The sequence below is a fragment of the Ciconia boyciana genome, chromosome 21 (assembly GCF_034638445.1).
Source record: "Ciconia boyciana chromosome 21, ASM3463844v1, whole genome shotgun sequence".
NCBI classification, from domain to species: Eukaryota; Metazoa; Chordata; class Aves; order Ciconiiformes; family Ciconiidae; genus Ciconia; species Ciconia boyciana.
Genome location: NC_132954.1, coordinates 3,868,290 through 3,895,691, shown reverse-complemented (window position 1 = coordinate 3,895,691; position 27,402 = coordinate 3,868,290). Strand labels below are relative to the sequence as shown.

Here is a 27,402-nt window from a genome sequence, read left to right as displayed (position 1 = left end):
GTTGCCCACCCTCTCCCCACCCCGACACCCACGCTGACACAGGGGTGAGGGCACTCAGGGGGTGCAAAATGAGGGCTGTGGGTCCAGGATGGGCCTCAGGAGGGCAGCACGGTCCTACGCAACCGGGCTGCTGCTCTACCAGGCACAGGGGAGGTCTGGGTCAGAGCGGGCACTGGACGACACAGATGGGGGAGAGCCCTCGCTCCGTCCCCCCTTACCTTGGGCACTGATTTAAGGGCAGCTCCCGCTCTGTAAACCCGCCTGGTTACAGCGGTGGAGGTGGCAGAAGCAGAGAGAGAAGAGGGCTAAGGCGGCGAAGAGAAGCGCGCGGGAAGGGCCGGCCGGGCGCAGCGGGTTACCTGCGTGTGGATCTCTTCATTGATGGAGCGTTTTGTCTCTTGCTTCTTCTTCACGGCCAGCAGGTCCACCAAGGGCCGGATGGTCATGCCCTAGGGAATGGGGAGGGTGGGTTAGACCTCTCCCCAAGGCACACCGGCGGGAGCGGGATGGGTTCAGCACAGCTGAACCACGGGGCTCCGCACTGCTGGTGTCACTTGGCAGCCTCAAGAGCTTTTGGAGAAGGGGGACGGTGACAGGGTCAGGGATGGAGGCTGGGGATGTGCTCCTGACTCTCCACACACACGTGAGGCTCACTGAATAACCCCCTTTCCCTCTGAAACCGCACTGTGACCACCTGCGTGCCACCAACCTGCACGAAGACTGTGAAGAAGATGACCGTGATGATGGCTGTGAGGAACATGTCCCTCATACCAAAATGCTTATAGTCCAGGAGGTAACAGAGGGAGAAGGCGATGGCTCCCCGCAGGCCCCCGTAGGCGATGATGAACTGGTCCTTCGGCGTCAGCTTCACAATTCGGAACTTGTTGATGAACCAGGTGAGGACCAGGACGCCTGGGGGAGCAGGGCAGGGCCTCGTGTGAGGGGACGGTGAAGGATGCCCTCCAGCCCTGAAGAACCACCCCCAGGAGCCCAGCTTGCAGCCTAGTGCAGTGTCACCCCCTCGGGGCCATGGGTGCAGGTGGGTGCTGCCCTGCTCGCTCATCCCAACACCCCTCACCAGCTTCAACCCCACGGCCAGCACAAACTTGGCCTCAACCCCATCTCCCCACAAAGCCAACCACCAGCAAGGCTGATGCCCATGGTGGAGCAGTGCCACCCAGTCAACTCCAGTCTCCCCAGCAAAGCAAACTTGGGCCTCGTGGCCCTGAGAGTTGCCCATCACCCAGGACCATCCCCAAGGACTTTGCCACCACACTGACACCTCACCTAAAACTCTTGCGATGAGGCAGAAGAGCAGCGTGCTGATGACAAAGGTCCAGTTCCAGTAGTGGTGGCCAGCCACGGTGGAGACGCCCAGGAAGATGAAGATGAGGGTCTCGCTCACGCTGCTCCACATCTTAAGGAAATACTTGATGGTGGTGTGGGACTTGTGGGAGATGTTGGCTTCCACATAGGGCCGCATGACCACACCGGAGGCGATGAGCCTAGGGGCAAGGTTGGGGCACTCAGCAGCCGTGGGGACATGGGGACAGCCCCAACCGCTGGCCCTGCAGCAGCGTTTTGTGCTCTTATACCAAACCTCAGAGCAGGACAGGGCTTGTGAGACACCAGCCGTTATTCAAGGCCTCCAGAGAAGGCAACACGAGGTTTCTCCTTCCCCCTGGCAGGGCAGGCGTGAGCACTGGAGCCAGGCAGCACAAGACCATGTCACCTTGAGTGCTCAGCAGGCCCTGCCTGCTACTGTGTGCCCAGGAGAATGGGCAATGGGCTGCCAGCACCCCGGGATCTGTGGGACAACTCAAGAGAGTCACTTCCCTCATCTGCTTCCCTGCATATCCCAGCCCAAACACACCTCTGGCCCTCAGTGCGCATGTACTGGCCATGCTGGGACAGCCAGAGGGCTGTGGTTACACCAGAGTAAATCCTCCAAATGGTCCTGGAGACAGGAGGGCATCTCATCCCACCCGTGCCCAACTCACGCCATGATGCCGGAGAGGTGGAAGAGCTCAGCAGAGAGATACGCCATGTAGCTGTAGAGGAAGACGAAGAGGGGCTCGATGACTCGGATATGCGAGGTGAAGCGGGAGGTGAAGGCAGCGATCACCCCATAAATGACGCCCACGAAGACACCGCCCAGTGACACCACGAAGAAGCTGAGGAAGCCGAGGATGATATCGATAATGGTCACCTGCTCGAAGTTGGCAAACTCCTCAAAGAGGTGGTAGAGGACCTGAGAGGGAGAAGAGAGAGGGGGGTTCAAACTGCCCCAGTGGCAAGAGACAGCCTCACCTCGGAGGAGACCTGCTCAGGGACCTTCCTTGGGAGAGCAGCAGCAAAGGGAGCCAGGCAGGTAGCCGGCACGGCACACCGGAGATAAGGTGTGCCAGTGCTTGGTGACCCCGAGCTGGGTTCTGTGCTTGACCAAGTCTCATGCCAAAAAAACCCTGGTGGTGCTTTGCTGTGCGAGACACAGACCCGTAGGGACCAGCTCTCCGTCCTCCATGGCTCGCAGGGACATGGTGCCATCGGAGATGTGTCTGGGACAGCTCTGCTCTCCAACACAGCCCCGACCACTGTCCCAGGAGGGGCTTTGGTCAAGGTCTGAACCAGCCAGAGACTGTTCCTCCTTCCCAACGAGCAGGTCGGGACAGATCCAGCCTGGGGGACACCCAACAGCCGCATGGAGAGAAAACCCAACATTGGCCCTGCTCAGCCCAGAGAACAAGCCAAACCCTTACGCCATTTTGTAGCCAAAAGGGCAACCTCAAAGAGGAGCCCACCCCGGGCTACATCACCTTCTCCCACCCCCGACACATTTACTGGAGAGATTTTAAAGCAGAAGCCGACACAGCCGTGTCAGGATGGGAAATGGGCTTCAGGGCATCCTGCAGGGATGGCAGCACTTGCGAGCAGAGAGAGGGCGAGGTGCCAGCTCCTGCCTGCCAGGGCCGGGTCCTGGGACGTGGGCAGGGACAGACATGACAGCAGAAGGCAAAAGCATTCCCCAGGGACGGGAGCGGGGACACAGACCCTGCAGGGAGCCTCTAGCCAAAAGTGGGGGAGAAGCGCCCAGGAAAAGCCCTGTGGTGGGACAGTATGTTCCTCGTCAGCCCTTGCAGCCTGCTGAGCAGCCAGCTCTGAATCGGACAGCTGGGATACGGGAGAAGAGCCAGGAAAAAGCAGTGGCTTAGAAGTAAATTTAGAGGTCAGCTCTGCAGAGGAGGACACCACACTGACGGCCAAGCCAGCACCTGGACACAGACGTCCTTTGGAAATGGCATGGCCCCAGAGCGGGGTGGCCTGGCACCCGAACTTCCCAAAGGTCCCTGCAAAGCTGCTGCTCAAAAGACTGGGGCTGAGGGGTGACCCAGGCAGGATGCCAGCCTGGCTGCAGCTCCCCCGGCTCTCCCCTTGCCACGGCTGGCCATGTCCTGTCCTCGCACCTCCTCGGTGCTACAGCTGGGGCACAGCAAGGAAGACCACATCAGGGACCACGAGGAAGGAGACAGGAGGGAGCAGCAGCTACGCGGCAGAGCTGCCTGACCCAGCGCCAGCCCCTCCACGCTCCTGCTCGCCTTCCCTGGCAGGACAGGCATGAGCACAGCAGCAGGCAGCAATTTCACCCAGGAGAGCAGATTCCCAGGAGACCAAGGCGCTGGGCACAGTCCTGCTCTTCACCAAGAGGTGGTAGCTGGCTGCCAATGCGCTCTCGGCCTCCCCAAACTGCCAAGTAAAACGCTTCACCTTAGCCCACCTCTGCGGTGTTTTAAGCCGCTATATTTAGCTTTGCAGCTGCAAAAGGTTAGGAGCAAGCGGAGCTGCCGCAGTTCAGCTGGCAGGAGGCACCTGGCAGCTTGCAATGGCCCAGTCTACGGTTCTGCCCTCAGGACCTGATTGACAGCTGCCCATCCTGGTGCCACCACCCAGAGACGCTCCCCCAAAGCAAACCCTATGCAGGGTCAATCCCCCTCATCCACTTACGACCGTGACGGCGTCATTCAGAAGGGACTCCCCGAAGACCAAGATGTGGAGCAGCTCGTTGATGTGGATCTCCTCAAAGACAGCCAGCACGGCCACCGGGTCCACGGCTGAGATGATGCTGCCGAAGAGCAGGTTGGCCAGGAGGCCAATGTGGTTCAGGCCGGGGCCGCCGAGCTGGCACACGGCGTACATCAGGCCACCCAAGAAGAAGGCATTCCAGAGCGTCCCCACCACGGCGAAGATGAGGATGGTGCCCAGGTTCTCGGTGAATTGGCGCAAAGGGAGGAAATAGCCAGCATCCAAGATGATGGGCGGGAGGAGGAAGAGGAAGAAGATGTCCGACTTGAGGATGGGGGGCTTTTCACCCACCCCTTTGATGAGCCCCCCAACCAAAAGGCCCACCACAATGAGCAGGCAGCTCTCAGGAACGATGTTGGACACCGAAGGGATCACATGGAAGCCTGGAAAGGAGAAGGAGAGAGCAAGACACATGTTGGCTACAAGACTGGAGGATGCTCTCTGCAGGAGGACACCCCTGCGGGAGCCGGGCACCAGTTCCCAGCCCTCCCCGCACTCTTCAGGATCATTTCCTCTTTGCGTGCCTCAGTTTCCCCTCCTAACCCCCTTCTTCCCCATGCTCCCAAGCTGTAAAGTGGAAAATGCAGCTTCACCAGGCCCACATACCCTGGCACTGCTTGATCTCAGGCCAGAAAATAACAGCGAGTCCCAGTTCAACAGGCGGCAGCTGCCCCCTGGGCACCCCGGGGGTCTCTGAGGGGACCCCCAGACCCCCGCGACAGCCATCTGCGGCACAGGCAGTTCTCACAACACGGGCTGTAGCTGGCTCCAGCTCTTCCCATCGCAGCTGCTAATCCCGGGCGCACGTAGGCACTGGCATGTACCTCCCGTCAGACGGCAGCCGGCCCACCGAGTGCCGTTACACCCAGCGTGCCAGGCTCTGGCAGGAGGCAGCAGCGCGGTGCCCCTCCCCGGGTATCCCTTACGCAGGGGACAGGGAGGGGAGCTGGTTTGAGGATGTGGTTCCTTATCACCCTCCTGCACCTTCAGAACAAGCTAGGAGGTTTTATAAGGCTGGCTGCAGCAACGCCTGCCTTCCCTGCAGGCAGGGCTGCTCCTGGGCACAGAGCAGGGACAGGACATACCCTCGCAGTGCAGGGCTATTCCTTGGGGTGCAAGGTAAGAGGGAACTCGTCTTCCTCTTTTTGAATCACAGCACGACCCCAAATGCAGGTCTCCGAGCCAGCCATGACCCGCTGGGATGACATCCATCCACCAAACACAACCCCGGCAATGCGGGCATCTGCCTGCTGGGTTGGGCAGGCAGCACGATGCCAACCGAAGCAGTGCTTCAGCCAACGCACTGATACCCACAGAAGGATTTTGGGTTCCCTGGATCCTCTCCCAGGCTTTATAATTATTATTTTGAAGTGAGGCACATTTGTTCCCTGGCAAGGGAAGCGGTTTAAAATAAGGAACCCTGCCTTGGCATCCCATGTTCCTCCATTCCTTCCGGCTGGGCGGCTGTGCCATCTGCACATCATTTCACAACAGATTTAAAAAAAAAAACCCTCCCTAACGAGCCACCATCCTGCTGACGATCCGGAGCCGCTCTGCGCTGCGGTGAGCACTGCCCGTCCCCCCGCACCGAGCCTGCAGGGACCACATCTGCGCCGCGGTGCTGGCTCATCCCTCCTCCACCTGCGCAGCCGAGTGGAGAAGACGCCGCAAGAATTGGGCTCCGATGGGAAAAGCAGTCGCTTCCACAATCCCTCCCTAAGGACGGGCAATGAGTCAGCTATCGGCCGCTGCCACAGCCGCGCGCAGGTCCCCGAGGGCAGGAGCAGGACCTCAAATTGCTACCGGAGCTGCAGGCACTGCCGCCAGCGTGGGCGAGCCCGGCACCACAGAGGCCGGAGGATTCATCACACCCAAGGCTCCATGCGAGTTTGGCTGCGCTGTTTCGGCAGCGCCTTGGTGGCTCTGGTGGGTCTCGGGTGCCGGAGCAATGTGGGAAGGAGTCTGGTTTCTACCTTGGCTTTGCCGCAGCAGCGCCGATCTCTGAGCAAACTGCCCCGTGGCCCTCGGGTTCAGGCACGAGGGGAAGCCAGGAGGAGACGGGAAGCATCCGAGCTTTCTCCCAGTGCTCTCCCAATATCTGGCCACCTGCATTCAGGGACCTCCTGAGCTGGATGCGGTTCCTGATTTACCCTCATGGGATTTTTTTTCTGTCTCCGATCCCCCCCAGAGCCCACGCAAGCGCTGAGCTCCCCAAGGCAGCCCTGGCAGGGAGCTCCCCATGGGAGGGGAGGCGATAATTCCTTTTCCAAGCACAGCTCATGCAAACACCAGGAACAACCAGCCCTTCCAGCACAACGGGCAATTGCCCATCTCAGCGTACACCAGCCCTGGCCAGGGTAAGGTTTAAAGCCACACAAGCAGCGAGAAGCCCGCAGCAAATCAGTTTTCGCTTGCTAAGGACGTTCAATCATGAATAAAACACAAACACTGACAATTAAGCATCTCTCACTTCTTCCCCACAGGCCCCAGGATGCCATTAAACTGGAACATTCGCGTGCTGATGTGAATTCAATGTTTTAGAGCCTTTTTGTAGGGCCCTAAAAATACACTCACATGGGCTGCATGTTAATTATGCCTTTGATTTCACTGAATCTCAGCCATTTTTCGCTCCCCGCTTTCTCCGCTCAGTATTTTTAGAGCACTCGAAAGCTCATCGGTACCAATCTGTTGCTGGGATCCTGCTGGGATCCTGCTCCAAGTGCCGGGCCAGCATCCCGCTTCGGGGTGCAGGTGATTAATGGGAAGAAACGCTCTCACAGCAGGGGCAATGCCAGGCAGGGGCGAACCAGCCCAATCCCAGCTCTGCGCCTGAATTTCCCTCCTGGAGGAAGCGGGAGGCTGCGGCAGGATGCTGCGTGATGAGGATGCCCGGCCACGGGCACATCCAGGGGCAGCGGGAAGAGAAATACATCTTGATAATAGCCTTAATAATAATAATAAGCCTTAATAACCCCCAGGCTCCTGTTCCCAGCTGCTTTGGTGAAAGGTTATTTGCACAGCAGTTGCCTGTGCTGCTCGACTGCCCGGGTACCTACTGCTGCCACCCACCTGTCCCCAGGTGTGGTGGCCCTGCTGCAAACTGGGACTCGGGTACCGCAGCGGGTGCTGCAAATCCTCTGCTGCCAGCGCAAAGCCGGGACGAGCCAGGAGGAAGGGGGGGCACAGCAAGACCCCCGGTGCTCCTTCGTTTTCCTCTGTTAAGCAGCACGTGGTTTTTGCCGCAGCAGAAGGGCAGGAGCCGGCATCCGAGAGGTCCTCCTGGCTGGGAGGGCTCCGCATGACTCGTGCCAGCTGCATGGGAAACACTTCCCTAAGGAGCGAGGAGCAGTAAGGGAGAGACAGCGCCTGCACCGGGCGTACGAGGCTCCCGGCACGCCGCTGCCAGCACACCCTGAATAAACAAGCGATGAGGGAGCAGAGGGGATGAGGCAGACAGCCTCTGGCACATCCGCATCTGGAGGATGAGCAGGGATGTGCAGGAGCGGACAGGCGAGCACATGGAGCAGCTTTTCCCATGGAGAATCACCCGCTGGGTTTCTGCTGGTTTCCTTGAACCCCACCAGGAGGGAAATTCCCCAAGATTCCATTTCCCTGGGAGCGACCCCCAAATCACCAGCACAGGGCACACATAGTCACCCAAGTTTCTTCCTTTGGAAAACAAACTCCATGGGAGCAGTTCCCCTATCAACAGCATCAAACACCACTGAAACTATTAAAAGCAAGAACAGTTGAGTAAACAGCAACCCCGAGAGCTTGAGCAAACAAGGAAAAGGAAATCCAGAAGTTAATAGTTCCTATTAAAACGGTTCCTTGCCCACATCACGCACCCTGGCTTGCATGTGCCCAGCAAGGCGAACATGGGGATCGCTCTCTGCTGGTGGTCAGCTCTTCCTGGGGTTAGGGCAGAAAGGAGCTGGGGACTGGCTTTCCAGTTTTAACTGCAGTCTAAGCACTTGAATGACAAGAGGAAATCACCATGCTTCAAATTAAAGAGATTTTGGGCAAGGAAAGCTGTTGCAAGGTGATGCTCGTGCTGCAAAAGTTTGCTCTGCAGCTTCTGAACACCAGCTGTCTTCATTTTGGTGTCAGCAGATTTGCACAGGGCCATTTCTACCCACGTGCAGGCAATTGAGGGCAACATCAGGAATTTTCCTCCACTACCTTCAAGCGGTGGCAAGAACCACCAGTGTCTGTTGGATTGTGCAGCAAGGCAGATTATTTTTCCCCTAGGTGCATAAAGCAGGCTTGTATTTTGGAGGCTGTGGAAGCTGAACGAAGACACCTGAGCGCGGTCCCAGCACGGCGAGCTGCCTTTGGTCTCCAAACTTTGCAAGGGCCCGTCCTCATCCCAGCAAACACAAGGGCTTCCATTCCAGCTGCTAAAAGTTCATCCCCATCCTACCAAGGGGGAGCCAGGCTGCTTTTCCCAAGGCCCTGGCTGCTGGCAGATGCAGTGCCATGTAAATATTTACTCCCAACCAAACAGCGTGGGAGAGACTCTGACCTATGTGTGGTTTTTTCCTTCCTCGGCTGTAACTGGGTTACGGCAGCCCCGGCGCATGGGCCGGATGCTGTGCCTGGCGTTATATAAGCTCCATCCAGCAGCATCTCCTCCTTCGCTGCCTAATGACTCAAAAACCACCATATCTGATGTGCTTCCATCCTCAGCCTGGGCAGGAAGAGCCTGAAGCCATATGGGAAGGGAAGGGACACGGAGAGAAGGGTGCTGGGCACCCAACCCAGACCCAGCATCCCCACCCTGGGGGAGCGCTGCTGTCCAAATGAGCCGGGTCCCACAAGAGCATTTGCCTGAGGCGATGCTTCTTGCACCGTGGCTAAAATAGAGGCGATCTCCATGCCCTGAGCTGCTCACAGCAATTTGGAAACCCTCTCTCAAGGCCAGAAGGGGATGATTTGCAGCTCTCAAACCAACAGCAGCTCTCGTAGGCGGCTCCGGTGCTGGGAACCTACTGCAAAAGGGAGCAGGGAGCATCCCCCTTTGCTCAGCCCAGCCTCATCCCAAGCAGAAAGCCCCAAGGCCCACAGATGCCGTGTCCTACAGCATCTGTAAGGTCCCCTCCCTCCCCGCCTGATGGCATTTCCCCGTCCCACCCATGCAGGACTTCTCTCCCTCCCCTTCACCCTGGCCTCTGCAATACCGCTCCATATGGCATAGGACCCAAGGTCAGGCTTAGTCAAAGCTCTGGTAGCGCTCCCCTAATTTTAAAGACCTCTCTCAAAGCAGTGCAGAAAGAACATTTTAATAACTTTGTAATCAAACACTTGAAAAGAATGCTTATGGTGAAAGAAAGGAGGCGAAGCCTTCACACACTTCCCTGCTCCAGGCCAGGTCTGGGAGACATCTACATCTCCACCCCAGCTCCCACTGCAGGGACATTGCTGGAGTTGGAGCCGTAAGAGTAATCCCCATGGTCCTAAGAAATACTGGTGTTCAGAGGCAACAAATGAAAAATAAAATAATATATATATTATAAAATATTATATTATATATATATTATAAAATATATATGCAATTCCAATGCCAGAGGCAGCCTGCACCATGAGACAGCACGCTAGCCCCCGCTCCCAGAGCCACTGCACGCTCATCCCCACGAGCCAGTCCCTGCAGACGGGATTGCCATCAGCCGTCACATCCTCCTAGAGCCGCAGGTTGAATTTGGCTGAGGTTAACGTCCCCTCCTTCCACAGGACGAAAAGAAACGTGAAGGAGGAGGGAAGAAAACCCACTTCACACGCTTGGCTTGGTCGGCATTTGAGTCGGAGCCCGGTAAACAGGGAGGAAGGAGGGAAGGGAGCACGTGGCGTGGTTGGGAGGGCTCGGCACGTTCATGGTTAAGCGGGATGCTCCTGCGGCTTCACCCTGGCTTCCCAAGCGCCCACGCATGGGAGCATTGCGGGAAAGCCAGGCTGCTTCCAGGAAAATGCCTGTTAGCTGAGAGGAGGCACAAGAAATGAGAATGGTTACAAAAACACCCCATCCTCCCAGGCTTCAGAAGTTTATTAGAGCAGCTGCAGGCTCCAGCAGGCAGGCAGAAGCCCCGAGAGAGAAATTACACAATTATCAACTGGGGATTAGACAGCTCTTCCACCCCCTGGATGATTTTTTTCTGTAAGGAGGTAGATGAGGGGTTAGTCTGGGCAAGAGGGTGGTGAAGCCCCCCGGGTGATGCTCGCTGCAGCCCCAGGGACCCATGGGTGCTTGTTTGGGCTGCAGGGTGGGACAGAGCAGCAGCATGGCTTGGATGCTGAGCGTGCTGCGGTGCTGGAAAAGCCCCAGGAGAAGGCACAGGGTCGGAAAGGAGGCGACGAGGGGGAGCAGGCATGCTCAGAAGGGCTGCCCTTCTGAAGGACACTGCAGAGAGCACCGGCTGGAGGAGACACACGTGTCTCAGCAGCACCAGGGCCCCTCCAAAGGCCACTTTAACCCTTTAGGACACCAGGCTGGCAGGGTCCGGGTGGGCCATACAGAGACGCAGCAGCCCTATGTCATCAGCAAACCCATTGACCCGGTGGTGAGGGATGCGGGGAAGTGCGGACACCTTCCCACGCTCCCGTGGGACATGGGGACCACGGAGAGCCCCGACACGTGGATGCTTTGCTGGATGAGCCACAAAGTCACTGATGTGTCACCAGCCACGGAGACGAGTCATCTGCAAAGCCATTACCCAGCACCATCCCCTTCTTTTTTCTCTGCTTAGAAGAAACAGCGGGGCAGGGAGGAGAGCTGGGGCTGGGCTCCAGGGTCTGTGAAGCACCGAGACCACCCTGACCTGGCTTTCATGCTTTGTATTTTGGGGTGGTGAAGAGTCGAGGATGTGGGGTTAAGCCCCAGGCAGGGTTAAAGCCCCGCAGGAACAGAAATCCCTGCTGCCAGCTCTCCTGCCACATTGATGTCTCATTAGCTTCGGCTTTACCAGTCGAGGGTTTCCTAAACTAGATCCCTCGCGCTGGCGAGGCACCACGCTCCCTCCCTCTCCACAGGCCCTCCTCCACCCGGGTCCATCGGGGGACAAGCCGAGGGGATGCTGCCCTGCAAGACATCTGTCCCACAGCACGAGGCTGGCTGGGAATCCGGCTGTGCTCTGCTCCCAACCTCACCAAGACCATGTTTTGCAACCAGCTCCTGGGGGAAAACCCATCTCAGGCTCCCAGATTTTGCCCACAGCTTCTCTCCGTTTATCACCTTTCCTCCCAAAAAAGGCACTGGATTTCTCTCTTTCCCTGCCTGATCAAGGGCCGCTGCTGCAGTTGCCCAAAGATCAGCCCGGCTTTGCTGATTGCTGGTAGCCTCCAGTACAACCCTCGTGGGATGTCTCGTAGCTGCTGGGAGCGTGTCTCAGCCCTGCTGTGCAGCCTCCCTTGTAAAACGGACCTGCCTGCAAAGACAGGGAGCGAGGAGCCAAGGGAAGGGCACGGAGAGAGAGCTGCAGGCGCCAGGCACCGGCACGGGTACCAGATGTAATGGGGAAGTCTCGAGGGAAGGGGATGAAAATTCAACTTGCTAGAAAGGAATTAAATAGCTGGTGATTTACACCTAAATATAGAGCAAAGCCACGGCTCATGTCACCCTGCAAGGGAAGGAGGCAAAACCGTGATACTTAAATTACATCCATTGCGTCTCACAAGCTCCAGCGTCACCACCTGCCTTGAACCTTCAGCTCTACCGATCACCAACACGGCTCGCGCCGGCAGCCGCTCCGCCGGGACGGCACACGCGGGGCCCCGCTGTAAATCGGTGGGAAACAAACAACCCCTCGGCTTCGCCAAACCCTTTTCTGCTTCACCACGGAGCAGGGTTTTAATGCAGATCTGGGTGTCCCGAGTGCTCTCCTGCAGCTCTCTTTGGGCTGGTTTCAGCAATTTGGGTTGCTTGGGGGCAACCTTTAAGAGAAGCCTCAATGTCCAGAATGGAAAAGCTTGGATTTTCCATTAAAAAATGACATTTCGTGTTTAGAAGTTGACTTTTTTTTTTTTTAAAAAGATGACACAGATACAGAAAGAGCTCCTAAGCAAAACAATTTCCTCCAGATCAAACCAAATGTTTCATTCAAGCCTCATTATTTTCTTGTTGCTAATTATGAAGAAAAAACAAGAACCAGGAAGGTAATTAATTTATACTGCTTTTTGTGACTCACTGAGTTAATGCAGATACCACACAGGGGCCACACAGCCGGCACCCACCCAAACCTCACCCCGGGCTTGGCGTGCAAAGCAAGCACAGGGAGAGGAGGGAAAAGCAAGCCATCCAGCCCTAATTTCGGGGATCACTCTTCTGCACCCCAGCCACCCGCAGGCAGGGGGCTGTGACCAGCCTGACGCTCAGAACCCGGGTTAAAATCCACAAGCATCCAGCACTGCGTTGCAGCCTCCAGACATTTTCGGTCTACAGGAAGTGGGGATCGAGTACAACCATGTTGTCTGCTTTAAGCAAGGCACGGGATGCAGGCGGGGAGGGAGATGAAGCCCCGTGCTGCACCGCAGAGCTTTGCCAGCTCAGACCCACCGAGGCCATCGCCGCTGGCCCCGCTGCGTCCGGGCTGGGTCCCCGCAGGTTCTGTCCACCCTAACATAAGGTGCCCAGTACAGCTTGGCTGTGATCGTGGCCAACTCCCAGACCTCAGTTCTGAGCTGGATTGCACACAATATCCCTACAAGCCACGTCACCACGTCACCACAGTCAAAAGCCATTAAGACCCATTGCTAGTTGCCAAAGCTATGGTTTTATTTTCTCTCGGTGTGACGTTACTGTCCCCCTTGCCTACAGACCTTGCTCAGACAGCTGGGTCCCACCTCGCAGCCACTGAATTGCCCCTTGTTTTCCCTCTCTTCCCCCCATACTGCAAACAAACCGGGGGCAAATGGAAAGAGTTTCCTGCGATAGGAGACCGAGAGCCGCCTGGTACAGCCTCCAGCTCACTCAATCTCATGTATTCAGCCCTAACGCCTACGGCGAGGCAAGCATGCATGAGAAGGTGACCTGCTTGGACCCTGCCTGCTTTGCAGAAGATAAGAACAGTGTTGATAGCATCACGCCAGCCCATGAATGAGGCAAAACCTGAAAGCTACAGAACAAAAAGCAGACACTGTCAGGTACCAGCGTGCAACAGCCTTGCTGCAGCTTAGCCAGTCAGCCACAGCAACCGATAACTTGCACTGGCCTGACCCTTGCAGACCTTGCAAGGACTCGTGCAAACCGGCTGGATCAAGCCCTTAAAGTACAGCCACGTTAGCAAAAGCAGGCGGTCCCACGAGCGCAGCATCACAGCGTCAGGAAAGAGCCCTTCATCCCAGGCAAAGGGCAGACAGCTTCTCCGCACCTCTATTGCCAGGAGGGGCTGGCGGGGAGTTTGCAGCAGGGCTGCGATGTCTGACAGTTTCCCAGTTGCACCATCCTCCTGCAGCAGCAGTTTGCAGCCAGTTCCCACTGGCGGGCCCCGAACAAATCCTCCGATGGGGGACAAGCCCAGACACCCTGCACCCGCCGAGGCAGCTGGAGAGAGCAGACACGCACTTGCCTTTTCCAGATCTCACTGTCCCCTTCAGGGTGCCAAGCCCACACCCCAGAACAGCATAAACAGAGAATAAGCTGCAGTCAGAGCCTTCCTCCCTCAGGAGGATGCTGAGAGCTCCCCACGCCCCGTGCAAACGGGGGACGGATGCCAGGGCATCAGCAGGAGCAATGCTGGTCTGGCACTCTGCAAGGTCAATGGGCCAAGGAGAGGACAGCTCAGAGCTGGTCTGGGGTGCAAGGCTGTGCTATTTCATGCCTGGAGCCTTTCAGAGAGCAGTTATTTAGAGCCATTTCATGCATTTTAGCTGCTAGGATAAGCAACCGCCGTGGGGACTGGCAATAACAGGAATGGGTCTGGCATGCTGTTGAACCAGCCATTTCAGCAGGGCAGGGAGGGGAGGGTGAGCAGGCGGGTACCGCTCCTCCCTACCCCGTGCCGGCTGCCGCCGCGACACGGCTGAGCTACGCTGCCCACGAGCCCCTGCGCAGGCAGCAATGGCCGGCAGGGCAGGGGGAAAGCCTCTTCTGGTAACTCAGCGCCTGCAGCAACGTCATTTAGGAATGTGTCTCTAATCCTCGCCATCGTGTCAGGGCCTTGCCTTCCCCCGGGAGCCCCTACTCAGCCCCCACCGGGGCTGCTAGCTCCACCGAGGGCCGTACCAGCCACGGCAGGCATCGCCTGGCTCCAAAGGGATGCAGGGGTGCCAAACTTCACACTCCGTCAATGCAGCCCCCTCCCAGCAACGGGCAACGTCAGCAGAGAAATATCCACGGATGATGATGGCACTACCAGGAAACCACAAGGTTGTTCCTTTAGTGTAGGGCTGGATTTGGAGAAGCAAAAAGGTCCCAAAAAGATGAGCAGCCTGGGGAACACGACCAAAGGCATCACTGCATCCTGCAGCAGCTGGTCATGAGCTACGTGCAGGTGAGACCAGCTCCCTGTCTGTCCTGACACCCCCCCCCAGAAGCAAAACGCTCCCCTTGGCAAGGGAAATCTCATTTTCTCTGCCCAGAGCCCTGCTGGAAGGTCGCAGGGGAGGAGGATGCTGCGCTGCAGCCAAGTGAAACGCGAGTGTCGCGGGACCTCGATGGCAGTGCTGCAGTGCTGCAAAGCGGGAGGAGGATGCAACGATCCCAGGCGCGCAGGAGAGCTGTGAATCATCCGCAGGCACCCTGGATATCAGCCTGCCAGGATGGGCGGACCCCCCCCTTGCAGAAAGCCGCTGTATACACTTACAAACAAGCTGTTTACGCAGACCAAGAGAACTTCAGCAATGACAAGGAGAGATCTCTTCCTTGGGGCCCAATCCAGGCTCAGCACCAACTCGCCCCTCCAGCACAAAGCTGGGGATGGGAGGCTGCTCCTTGCTTTGCAGTTTGCCCGCTCAGCTATTCCCCCATCTGAAGGGGCTGTGTCCCTCTCTCTTCCCAAGCACCCGGTATGGGACAGCTCAGGGAAGCCCGTCGAGACCTTTGCATGGTCCAACACCCGGCGTTCCCTGCAGCTCTGCAAACCAGACAGCAAATATCTGTGCCACTGAGCCTGCGACTTCGCAGACAAGTGCCAAACAGCCGGCAGCAATTCCTCCCAATTAAACCTTGCTGCCCTGACCCAGAAGGTCTGGACAGCCAGGTGAGCCAGTGACAGCCCGAGCACTCTCTAATCCTCCCCCTTCCAACTCTAAAAGATACACTAATTAATTAAGATGAACCCAAACCAAACAGTTGGCTCCGCTGTGTTACGTGGAGCAGCTTGCAGCAAACTCTAATTGTGGCGCTGGCGTCCGTCAGTGGGAGAGGGACTCATCCTGCTCCCCGTCTGCACCGCCCCGACTCATGCTTTCACTTGCCTTAGGCTTAGGTTCAGGTTAGGCTTAGGTTTAGGCACCAGCCTGCCCAGGGTTCCAGCCTAGCCAGCGCCTCCCTGCAAAGCTGGGCCTGACCTGGGGCACCCACTGCAAGAGCCACGTTTGGGGGAGACCCACGTCCAGGAAAACCTCTCTAAAGCAGGCAGAGAAGTGCCAGGTTGCAGCTGCCCTCGCAGGAGGGGCAGGGGCGGTCGCTGCCTCCCTGACTCACCCGCCTCTGATTCAGCCGGCGACTCACAAGCCCTAAAAAGCCCATTTTTTTCCCCCCCCACCCACTTCACACCAGGATGCCTGCATGGCCCCACGGGTAAGGGAAAGCAGCGGCACAGCAGGCAGCCCGCAGGCAGGCTCCTGGCAGCTCGCAGGGAGCATCAGTGCGGGCAGATGTCCCCGAGGGCTCACGTTGTGGGAGGTGATCATCACAACAGCTGCCTTTTGGGACCAACGTCCCCCTCCGGCCAGGCTGGGACGGACCACAGCCTGCAGCTCGCCCAACGGCACCTTGGCTGGGTTGAGAGAGTGCTGGTGAACACACCAGGGAGCACAGGGAGGACAGCCTCAGCCTCCTGGGAGGAGAAGGTGCCCAGGCACTGCCGTAACGCGTCGGGACGGCAATCCACGGACAGAGGCGTTCAGTAGAAACACTTGAGTATTTTTTTTTCTCAAGAGCAGGGAAAACCAATGCAGCAAAGGCACGTACCCTTGTTTTATCTCCAAAGCACTCACAAGAAATTAACAGATCAATTGGGAGTCTTTTATATAGCTGGTATTAATTTCCTCCCAGCTGTAAAAAGGAAATGAGAGACAAAAGACATTAAATGGACTTGCCCAAGTCCCCAAGTGAACGGTGTGAGAGCTGCCATGAGAATCCAGCAGCTCCCAATTTCCAGTCCTATGTTTAGATAACGCTTCTCCTTCAAACCAGAAGAAAAGCCAAGGACACTCTGCAAGAAAAGCAGATATTAAGAAAGACCTAATTGCTATTAAAGATTGAGAAACCCACAGCACCCTGGATTGTCATCCAACAGCTACAGCATTTCAAATAGGGAGGAAAACACAGAGCCAACTGGAGGTGCTGCTGCAGCAAGCAGTGATGGCTTGGGAAGCTTCAAGGCTTGGTTCCATCGCATCTTGAAGAAACCTCTTCCAGATCCAGCTGTGCACAGCTGTGAGCAGAGCAGTTCTCCTCCACCTCTCTCCAGCTCCAGAGCTGCCCCACGACGAAAACCCAACCTTCTCCTCCACAGGAACTTTGAGAAACCGGTCGAGGGTTTGGCACTACGTGCCAAGCTGGCTACTAAAAATCTCCGGTGACTGGCGGGTACTCTGGTAACCCCAGTCCCTGCTGACTACACTCCTCTAACGGGCACGTTACAGGGCCGCTCCCAAACCACAGGCTGAGATTAGCAAACCTGTTTAAAGCCTTCAGGCGTGCTCCATGCACAGTTTTTCTAAGGCGGGACTGTATGAATCTTTACCAGCTTGTGGCATTCATCCAGCAGGAGCTGGGCAGGCAGGTACAGAGGTGCACAGGGACAAACTGCCATATAAATTTCTGCTGTTGTTGCTCCAAGACTCATTTTGACTCTTCTCCACCATCTCTGGATGGGTGCATCACACAGCCAAGCCAGCAAGGCTGGGCTCTCCCTGTCATAGATTGTTTACCCCAGAAAACTGTGTTGTTTTATAGGGCAACAACAGCCTCATCTGGGTTTATATATCCTTCAAAAGCATCAGAAGAGCGACAGCAGCTAGACTTGAGCATTTTGAGGAGGCCTAATAAAACAAGGTCTAGAAAAACTGCTTATGCTCCAGGGAAAGAGGCCAGGAGCTAAACATAACCACTCACCAGCCACACTCTTCCCAGATCGCTTCAGCTGTTGCAAGACGCGCTGGACGCCGTGGATAGCTGGGCTAGGACGGGTCAGTGCAGCACGTCTGCCTGAAGCTGGGGGATTTCTACAATAAAACCCTCCCAGTTACTTTCTGCATGGTGCAAAGCGAAACTTCACGCTGTTTAATGCAGATATTGAATTGCTCTGGAGCAGAAGGTACTCAAGGCAACGTGAAGAGATGGGACCTGGTCACCCAAAATAAAGCTCCAGTAGCTCTCCCAGCTCCTTGCCCTCAAACACATGGCACAGCATTTAATACACGGTTCCTGCTGGCCCTCAAAGCCTCAGGAAGAGTTAAAGCTGAGCCAGCCCGAGGTGACCACAGATGAGCTCCCCAGGCAGAGCAATGCCAATCGCCCTTCCCAGGAAGGGCAGATTTCCTACCGGGAACACGGGCAGGAAAGACAAACAAAAGCTTTTCAGGAAATAACCTGTTGGTCTCCAGTCTGACGGGAGGGAGGAGGTAATTGCAATTATCACTGATTACTACCGGGCTTTGCAAACCCAGACAAAGCAACACCACTCGCAGCGCATGCCAGCGGAGAGTCGAGAGCCAATGCGAGCATCCAGTCGCCTTTGCCTCTTCCCCAGCTTTCGGCAGGAGCTGCCGGCACGCGGAGACCCCACCGGCTGAGCCCACGCTGGTGAGATCTGGGGGCTGGAGAGCCGTCCCCGTCAGACGCCATTTCAGCCTTCCAGCATCCCCTCCAGCCGGGATGCAGGCGACGTTATTTCACACCCAGCCAAGCTAACAGAAGTGCTCCTGGGAGCAGATGCTCTCTCCTCTACGCTCACTTCACAGACATGAGAGGAGCCCGTACGCTGCAAAACACATCCCCGAGGGACCGAGACTGCCATGGGAGAAGCACTCCCAAGGGAAACTGAGGCACTAGCAGGGCTGGATACACCAGCTCTTCTCTTTAAAGGCCTGTGCGTGCTTAAGTCTGTGCCTGTGACATTTGTGCTGTTAAAATCTCCAGCACCGGGGTGGGAAGCTGCCTTCTCTCCAAATACATCATTAAGATTTAGCATGTCGTGACTCCGAAATGCAGAATAATTCCAAGCACTGAAAAAAAACCCTGCCGCAAATCTGCACAAGAGAGTCTGCTTCTGCCAATGTGATTCTTGCAGGCTTGATAGAGAGAGGGGAATTATTTCCCTACACGCACCCTCTATTAAGCAGAATTTAAGACCTGTCCCTCGAGGCTGAGTGTATTGTGACTTTCCGGAGACAAAGCCCATTGATGCTATGATGTTTATGAATCACTCCTGGGCAACCCAAGGAAACGCGTTTGTTCTCTTCCGATTACAAAAAGTACTTTGCATTCTCCAACTTTCTGCTCACGGATCTGAAAACATCACCCCAACTTCAAACAAGCCTTTGGTCAGTCCTGTCCCTATCACATCCATCACGCAGGTGGGTCAAGCTCTCTTGGGAAGGAACCCCAAGCCATGGGGTGACGTACCACCAAAGGTGACACACCACCAAAGATGACACACCACCAAAGGTTGTTCTCACTACTCTACTCCAAGCAATGATCAATCTCTGATCTCGCCTTTTCTGACAAACATGCAGCAACGTGTGTGTGCTTGCCTGTCTGTAGAGCTTCTAATTTAATTTCTCCCTCCCCAAGCAGAAACACACATGTTCTCCTGCCCGAGGAAAGAGCAGAAGAACAAAATGTGACAAGATAGCCATCCCCCAATTAACACACAACTGGAAGACGTTGGAAAATTAGAGAGATAAGCAAGATATCAAACACCATGTAGAATAGATAGCGATCATACAGCTTGCCTAAGGCGGTATATCGGCTGGCACCGTGAAGTGAGAGGACCAAGCATTGATATTTGGTGCAAGTCAAACCATCGCCACAACTTCCCTGCTCCTCTGCTGTTCCCTTTGAAGCTGGACAGCCCAGATTTCAAAACACCGAGGCTGTTATCAAAACACCAGCAGCTTTGAGCCCCGACGGGCAAGAAGAAACCACTGACGACCCAGGCAGCCCAGCAAAGCCAGCATAGGGGAGAGGTGTAACCCAGCTCCCTCTCTGCTCAGCAAGGCTGTGTTTTCACAGAGTATTCCGGATGGATTTCAGTTTTTATTTGAACAAATTAAGCCATGGGGACCCAAAAGAGGAAAAAAAAAATTAAATCAAATGTTTATGAGGCAGCTGCAGTAATTCATCTTCATTATTGCTTACTTTTAAAGTTTCCTCTCTCGGTACCCACAGCTCCAGCGATGCTCCAGTAAAGGACTGACTCCTGCATGACCCTGCGACAGTCTCTACAGCCCCCATCATCTCCACAGTCTACACCCAAAACCCAGGACTTACAGGGGGAAAAGGAAAAGGATTATGTTAACGAAACACTCCTTTGCAAGCCTAACGAGCTGCTGGTTTATACAAGTGCCACTGAGATGTCTGTCCCTCTCCTGGCTGCAGTCCCTCGGTGCCCCAGATTTATACACTCGTAACCCAAAGAACAACCCTCTCTTCTTCCCTCCACCACCACCCGGTTTCCCCTTCTTCTATGTGCAATTCTCAAACCCCCAAGGACTCTATTTAGCCATGCTAATTGCAGGCAAAAGACTGGTTCTCCACCCCACTAATTCCCAAGGGAACTCCAGCACCTTTGGGTATCGTGGATGAGCCGCGGTTGGGTGCCTGGGCTATTAGGGATGGAGGGCATGAACCAAACAGGCCAAATATCAGCATGTTCTGCTTCTACCCCATAAACCACCCCAGCTCTATTGGAGGTCTCAGGGGAGGAACAACTTCCCAACATCTCCCTGCAAGCCGGGCCAGCACCCGTCTGGGCTCTGGGCTTTGCAGGACTCGGCGAGTCAACACCCACATCCCAAATTCCACCTGCAGACGGTGCGGGAAGCCAGCCCGTCCCTGACCCCTGGCACAAGGTGTCCAAGCCTTTGTTAATAAATGGGATGAAACAACTCCTTCGGTTCCTGAGTGGCCTCAAGCTCCAGGAAGCAGAGTGGTGAACCAGGCAGCGCTGCGGCTGAGAAGGTCCCTGCCGGGGACAAAGCCATGGCTGCAAACCAAGCGTAATTCTGCTTTAATGGACACTGGGCTCACCGGGAAGGTATGGGCTGTGATTACAGACGCGTTCAGCTTTTCCCACTCCGTCACCATCTCATATTTCACGACGGGAACCTTTCACTCTTCCAGCCCTAATTAATCTAATGGTTTTCTCAGATCGGTGGAGGGAACAGTTTGGATGGTTTTTTTGCTCAGACACCAGCAACGGGCAGATCAGGGAGGAAAAAAAATGCTGTGGTTGTACTTTCTGAGACGGCAAAGCAGAGAGAAAGGGAAACCACAGCATGCGTTTGGATCATTCCCCTACAAGGAAGTAGGAACGCAACAAGTCTGCATTAGAAGAGGTTGTTTAAATTCATTATCATGACAATTTACCCTTTTGAGGCACCAGCTGCATCAGTATTTCAAAATCCTTTCCTAACAGTTATTCATCAAGTCTCAATTCCCCTGCAGAACAGCCACCAGCTCACCGATACAAACAGGGAAACATTCGAGGTGATCTCAGACCACACGCCACCTTGGTATCCGCAGCCCACACATGAAATAAGCCAGGGCTGCCGCTTGTGAGCAGGCAGGTTTTAAGACAGACATTTCCCTCCAGCTCAGCGAGGGAATCCGCATCAACCAGTCCCACAGATCCAGCTGAAACAGCCCATGAAACCTCCGGCAGCCCTTCCCACCAGCCAAGCTTTGCCGACGGCCGTCCCCAGCAAAGCCTGCCCGGCACAGCCCTGCCTGGCGCCCAAGAGAAGCCAGCCTTGCGGTGGCAGAAGGGGAACAGAGATAACCTCCAGCACACTCATCCCATATGTCAGACACACGTATTTCCAACACGATGACGAAGGCCGGGGTGACGCACGTCTTCGAACGCTTCTTTGCCGTCCCCTTTCCAAGCCTTGCAGGTGGCACCGGTGTTCCCATGGCGGTGGCTTTGTGCCAGGGTGTTTCTGCTGTGTCTGGTCTCAAGATCCAGTTCCTGCATCCCGTACCACCACCGCAACAGGTTTCTTACCCCGCTTATCGCCCCTTACCCAAACAAATCCTCGAGTCCCTGACTCACAGGTCTCCGTAAGACCTCTGGGGTGGTCCCTCCAAAAGCTCTGGTTTCAGGGGAAGGATGTGGGCTGCTAAAAGCATTTGAAAAGCACCCAAGTGTTTTAGCACCCAAATCTCACTGCCAGCCAGCAGCCACCAGCCTCTAAAAATGTTTCTCTGGCAATTTTGAAATCGTCCCTGCTCCTCCGTGGGCAGGAGCCACCCTGCCATGCCCAGAGCCTCCGTGAGGCTCCACAACCCCACTTGCATCCGTCACATTTTGCTCTTCTTTTCCCAGCTCCTATCACCAGCCCGCAGGCTCCAGGAACTTCCTTAACGTTGCTCCTCCCGAGACACCAGCAGCGATGGGGACGGTCGGTACTGGCCAAAGGCAACCGCTGCCGGAGCGGCACTGAACACTGGAGCCTGACGCCGGGATGCCCCGTGCCCGGTAAACCGGGCTGAGATGTGTCACAAAACAACCCCCAAAGCAGCAGCGTGTCCCTACATAACACACTGCTGCCCACAGCTCTGGGCTCCCTTTCTGCTTGCTTAGCACAGACTCTCTCCCCGGCTCGCTTTACACCAGCCCGACAGTCACACGATGCTGGTTTTTCCACAAGTACGGGGTTGGCGCTGGCTGCTGTCAGACAGTCTGGAGGGAGAGGGAATACCCCAGCCAACAGCCCCGACTCAGACACATGAAAAACCCGAGTGCTGTGAAGGAGGAAGAAGAGACAGAGCAACGACTCAGTGATTGCTACAGGCTCCAACCCCAACCTGAGCGCCGCATCAGGCAACGAGCTAGCATCTAGCGCGCATCAGCGAGCAAAAGCAGGGTAAGAGAGCTCAGCTGTGAAGTAGTGCCTTGCAGGGACCCTCCACAGCAGTCTCCAGCGTGGACATGTAGGAAATCAAGTCCCCACTACCCACTTGAGCTGCGAGGTGGAACGGCCAGGATGCTCCAAGGAGGCTGGGAAGCTCTCAGATGCTGAAGAGCCGTTTGGTGCAGACAGACGGCCCCGCAGACAGACAACAGGGCATGCCTCGATTGAAGGCGGCTCCTAATGCAGGATGGAAATGTAATTGCTGTGCTCTTCTGCTTTAGAAGGTAAGACCTGAGATGTGCTTTGGAGACACAGGTAACCCCAACTCTTCTCCAAGGTGGGTAGGAGCTGGTGGCTTGCAGTAAAGCTCTGACCACCAGGCCCCAGCCTGTGTCCGCACAGCCAGCAAAGGGACCGCTAACCACAATCAGTTATTTACATTCATGACTCACTCCTTCCCTTTTCCCCAAAATGGAAAAATAATTCAGTTGAACCTGAATTCCCCTGAACATCTCCCGGAACCACGTGAGCTGAGAGGTCAGTCCTCAGAGTGAGGAAACCAGGTTCTTGTGCCGAGAGACCCCCAGCCCTTCCCTACTGCTCCTTGGGCACGGCGTGAAGGAAACCCTTACACTATCCTTGCAAAACCTTGGAGAAGGGCACAGAGGGCTTCTGATTTGGATGTTTTATGAAGGTCTGACCTTCTGCAGCAATGCAACAGGTTGAGACAAAGTCTGGCTGCAACCCTCAGCAGCGAAGGCTTCTCCACTTTTACTGGCAAAGTCAAGCCATCACCAGATGTGGTCTGCATGTAGCTGGTGGGGCTTTGGAAAGGCATGGTCATAGGTATCCCTCACCCCCTCTTCTCCTACACAGTCTTAAAATACTGTGTATTAAGAAAAGCAGCCACCACAGGCCTTCCCCTTCTCTACTGGGATTAGCAAAGCAGAAACAGCCCATGCCTGCAGGACACGCTGGGGTGACAAGTCCCTCTGTCCCAGGAAGCCACCCCGTCAGGTGGTGAATCCTCTAGGGACCAACCTCCTTTGAGTCATCTTACAAAAACTGCATCAAGAGGGGAAGGGCTCAGCTCACACCGTTGATTCCACAAACAAACTCACAGTTAGAGCTGCTGGAGAGATGCTAAATCATCTGGAAGGGACAACCCTGGGACGCATTTAAGCTTGAATAGCTGTCTGAAGCGTCAAGAGCGATGAGGGGAAACTGAGCAACAGGACAAGGGTCAGGTTGCATCTCCTGGCCCAGACTAGAGCCCTGTAAACACTTCTGAGCTCCTCTACGTGGTCACCCTGCGCTACGCCAGCAGATGACACCCAGAAACCATTCACAGGGTTGCAGACTCTCAGTTTTGCAGCAACACATGGCTCAGTCACCAGCCCTAACCCAGAAAAGGGGCATCCGGAGCTGGAGGAGAAGCTGGGGAAGGGTAGTCAGGAGGTGCTAAGCTGTCATGCACAGCCTATGCGGCACGAATTCCCCCTCTTGGAGAAAAGATGTTTGTCCCCTGCCCCCCAGCGTTTTGCAGGGTTACCCCGATGCATCAATAAACGCACACTAACAGCACAGGGGGGAGAGAGGAAGCACCGCAAATTCCTGTTTGGCTCATCATCCCCCTTCCCCTCTGCATGGAAACTGGATGCTCCAAACCCTGTCCGGTTTAGGGAGCCTGGAGATGTGTGTGCCTCATCCGGCCATCACAGGTTGTACTGCACAGGCGTGCAGTGGCGCCCGGTTGTGTAAGAGCTATTCCTGGGTGAAAAAATCCCATATTTTGCTGCTCCTGAACAACATCGTCTGATCCAGGGCGGGATCAACGGGGCCGGTATTTAGACACTGAGCAGTGAGACATTTTTGCACGTCACGAGCGGAGGGAGCCTGACTATTCAGCTGTACCAGCAACTTGGGAACTACCTGCCAAGACAACGTGAACAAGCAATGCTATCCCCTTGAAAGCCCTGGAGAGGAGGCCAAGGAAAAGGATGCCCCAGGACTGCTCTGCTGTCGAAGCCCCTGTTAGAGGTGTAGGTAACCTGAGGTATGGATTTTGGCATAATCAGCATCCCTGGAGCTCTGCAGAGCACCTGCCATCTCCATAGGACCCTTGCCAAACTTGCAAGGCAGCTCCTCCTAAAATATACCCCTTAAACACGCAGTCTTGCATAATACTTTTAACACGTAAGAACCGACAGGGCTCAGCTCACCGCCAGAAATAACTTTTCCTGCAGCACAAACGAGCCCTAACTTCAGGCAAAGGCAGCAGAAACAGCTTCACGCAGCGACCCGGTGCAGCGCCGATGACGGAGGGTGCCCATGGGAGGGGGGCAGCCGGCGGGCAGCGATGCCCCCGTGCCCCCCACCACGTCCGTCCCCAGGGAATCACTTTCTGCTGCCCATTCTGGTGCTTTCCAGCGGTGGTTTCTCAAAGCACGCCCCGAGCAGGGCCGCAGGCCAGCGCTGTTAGCCCCTCCTTTCTCCACCAGCTTCCGCACAGATACTTCTGATTTCATCACTCTCTGCTCTCTGAGACAGGAGGACTGAAAACGCAGTGCAATAGCCCCGAACAGCTAGCAGAGGTCGCTTAACATGCGCTGGGTGAGCCCTGGGAAAGGAGATTTCGCGGCTGCGTTTTCTACGGCAAGGCACCTTGGTCGCTAAATGTGCCTTAAATGATTTTGGGCGAAGCCGGGAAGGGACAAACCCCACAGATCCCGCCTGGTTCCGCTCTGCCCCGACAGCTTGTCTCCCAGCCAGGCAGGAAGCCTCCGGGTTTGAAGTGTTTGCACTCCTGCGCCTACATGTAAATAAAACACCCAGGAGGGATTGTGAAAATGGGGCTTTACCTGCCTACCCACACCCACAGCAGGCTGCGAAGGGGATGAGGTATTTTTAGGAAAAGCTGGGCAGGGAGTATGTGAGCTCCTGGGGGTCTCTCGGACCCCCCTGGGCCAGGACAGGGCACGGTTTCCAGCAGGTACCAGCTCAAAAAAATCTCCCAAAGCAAGATTTCAATCGGCAGGCTGGAGTGCTCCATAAGGAGCACTGCCGTTAGCGTTACTAAATCGCTGATGGTAATTGAGGAGCAAAATGAAGGAAAACGCAGAGCTCCCCTCCCTCCCATCACCCGCTCTAAGACAGGAACAGGCAAACATTTCACCTGCCCTCTTGGCTTTATCACCACCGATGGGACCAGGGCCAGGTTGACCTCGGCACTGCCGGAGGCCGGGTCCGGCACGCCGGTGCCAGCGGGTGCAGAGCAGTTACATCACGTCACACGCTTTGGGGTAATTTGGTTGGTATTGATCCAGCTGCAGAAGTTTGGAAAACACTTTGTCAACAACCCCCGCCCTGGCAGAATGATGCTTTCCCAGAGCGGGTCATGGCAGAGGGTGACTCTTCCCAGCCCTATGGCCCCTGATGCTCGTTATCTTTAATGCAGGAATCCTCCGGACGCTTTGCAGCAGAGGCAGGTGCCCACCCCGGTTTGCTGCGGAGGGGGAGGAAGGGGAGGCTGAAGCACTGGGAGATTTTTAAGTGACTTCTCCAAGGTTACAAAAGGCATCTGTGGTTGAGAAAGGAAGCAAAGAAACAAACCGGACGCTTCCTCCCTGCTGCCGCCTGAGTGCCAAAAGGAGGAAAGCAAACGTGGTCCAAATAGGGGATGGGCAGGGGTTGGGGAGCATCTTCAGCCCCGCTCCCGGACAGCGAGACAAGGAAGCCTGCGCTGAGGCTGGGGTGCTGCTGCCCTGCCTGCCAGGCCTGTGGCAGAGACCCAAGGTCGTGGGGATAGCGGTGCCCACCCCTGCCCCAGGGTGCCTGAGGGGGCTGCAGAGGATGCGCAGGGGAATTTGCCCTGGGATGCTCGGGGGGGGGGGGGGGATGTCCCACCCTGGGATGCTCAGGGGGTCCCTCCTGGGGATGCTCGGGGGTCCCCATCCCATTCAGCCGGGGGGTCCCACCCTGGGATGCTCAGGGTGTCTGCCTCATGAAGCCGGGCGTCGCTCCCCGGGGTGCCGGGGGTCCCTCCCCGGTGCCCTTCCCCCGGGACCCCGCCGCGACGCTGCCAACCTACCCAGCTTCATGAGACAGGCCAAGAGGATCCAGAGGGAGATCTCGAAGGGGATGCGGATGCGGTCGTAGTCGATGTCCAGGACGGGGAAGGCTTTCCGGGGCTTGGCGTGCCCCTCGCCCGAGCCGTTGGCCGGCTGCCTGTTCAGCGGCTGGATCTCCTGGGCGGAGGCGGGCGGCGCGGGGGTGAAGCCCCCGGTCTCTCCCCCCGGCAGCTGGGCCGGCTGTCTCTGCGGGGGCTCGGAGGCCAGCATGGGGTTGGCCTGCAAGCCCTGGCCGGGCAGCAGCGGCCCCAGCAGCAGCAGGGCCCAGGGCAGGGCGCGCAGGGCCGCGGCGCCCATGGCGGCGGGCGCGGGGGGCGGCGGGGGCTCGGGCGGGCGGCGGGGCCCGCCGGCGGCGTGGGGCAGGAGCCGCCCCGCCGACAGCCGGAGCGCAGCGGGGGCGGCCGCGGCGCCGGGGCACATCCCACCGAGCGGCCGGGGCGGCCGCGGGGAGGAGGCAGGGGCGGAGGCAGCGCCGGCGGCGGCGGCGGCGGCGGGAGGAGGGCGGGGGGCCGCGGCGGAGGGGGCGGCCTGCGGAGCCGGGTGCTGCTGGGCGGGGGGAGCTGGGGGTGCAGCGCAGGGGGGGTGCAGTGTAGAGACGGTGCTAGTGCAAGAGGGGTGCAGTGCAGAGGGGGTGCGTGGAGAGGGGTGCAGTGCAAGAGGGGTGCAGTGCAGAGGGGGTGCGTGGAGAGGGGTGCAGTGCAAGAGGGGTGCAGTGCAAGAGGGGGTGCGTGGAGGGGTGCAGTGCAAGAGGGGTGCAGTGCAGAGGGGTGCGTGGAGAGGGGTGCAGTGCAAGAGGGGTGCAGTGCAGAGGGGTGCGTGCAGAGGGGTGCAGTGCAAGAGGTGTGCAGTGCAGAGGGGTGCAGTGCAGAGGGGTGCGTGGAGAGGGGTGCAGTGCAAGAGGGGTGCAGTGCAAGAGGGGTGCGTGGAGAGGGGTGCAGTGCAAGAGGGGGTGCAG

At 56.7% G+C, this 27,402-nt stretch overlaps 1 protein-coding gene across 1 annotated transcript in view; it reads right to left on the bottom strand.

The window, feature by feature from the left end:
• SLC9A1 (solute carrier family 9 member A1) overlaps nt 1-26,882 on the bottom strand; it is a 31,595-nt gene extending 4,713 nt beyond the window's left edge. Inside the window, exons 1-6 of the mRNA XM_072885140.1 lie at nt 26,408-26,882; nt 4,003-4,463; nt 2,001-2,251; nt 1,288-1,505; nt 710-912; nt 360-449 (exon numbers count right to left, since the gene is read on the bottom strand). Of these exons, the coding sequence (XP_072741241.1) occupies nt 360-449; nt 710-912; nt 1,288-1,505; nt 2,001-2,251; nt 4,003-4,463; nt 26,408-26,867 (1,683 nt within the window). The 5' untranslated portion in view covers nt 26,868-26,882. The remainder of the gene's footprint in view (nt 1-359; nt 450-709; nt 913-1,287; nt 1,506-2,000; nt 2,252-4,002; nt 4,464-26,407) is intronic.
• Between the last annotated feature and the right edge of the window lie 520 nt (nt 26,883-27,402).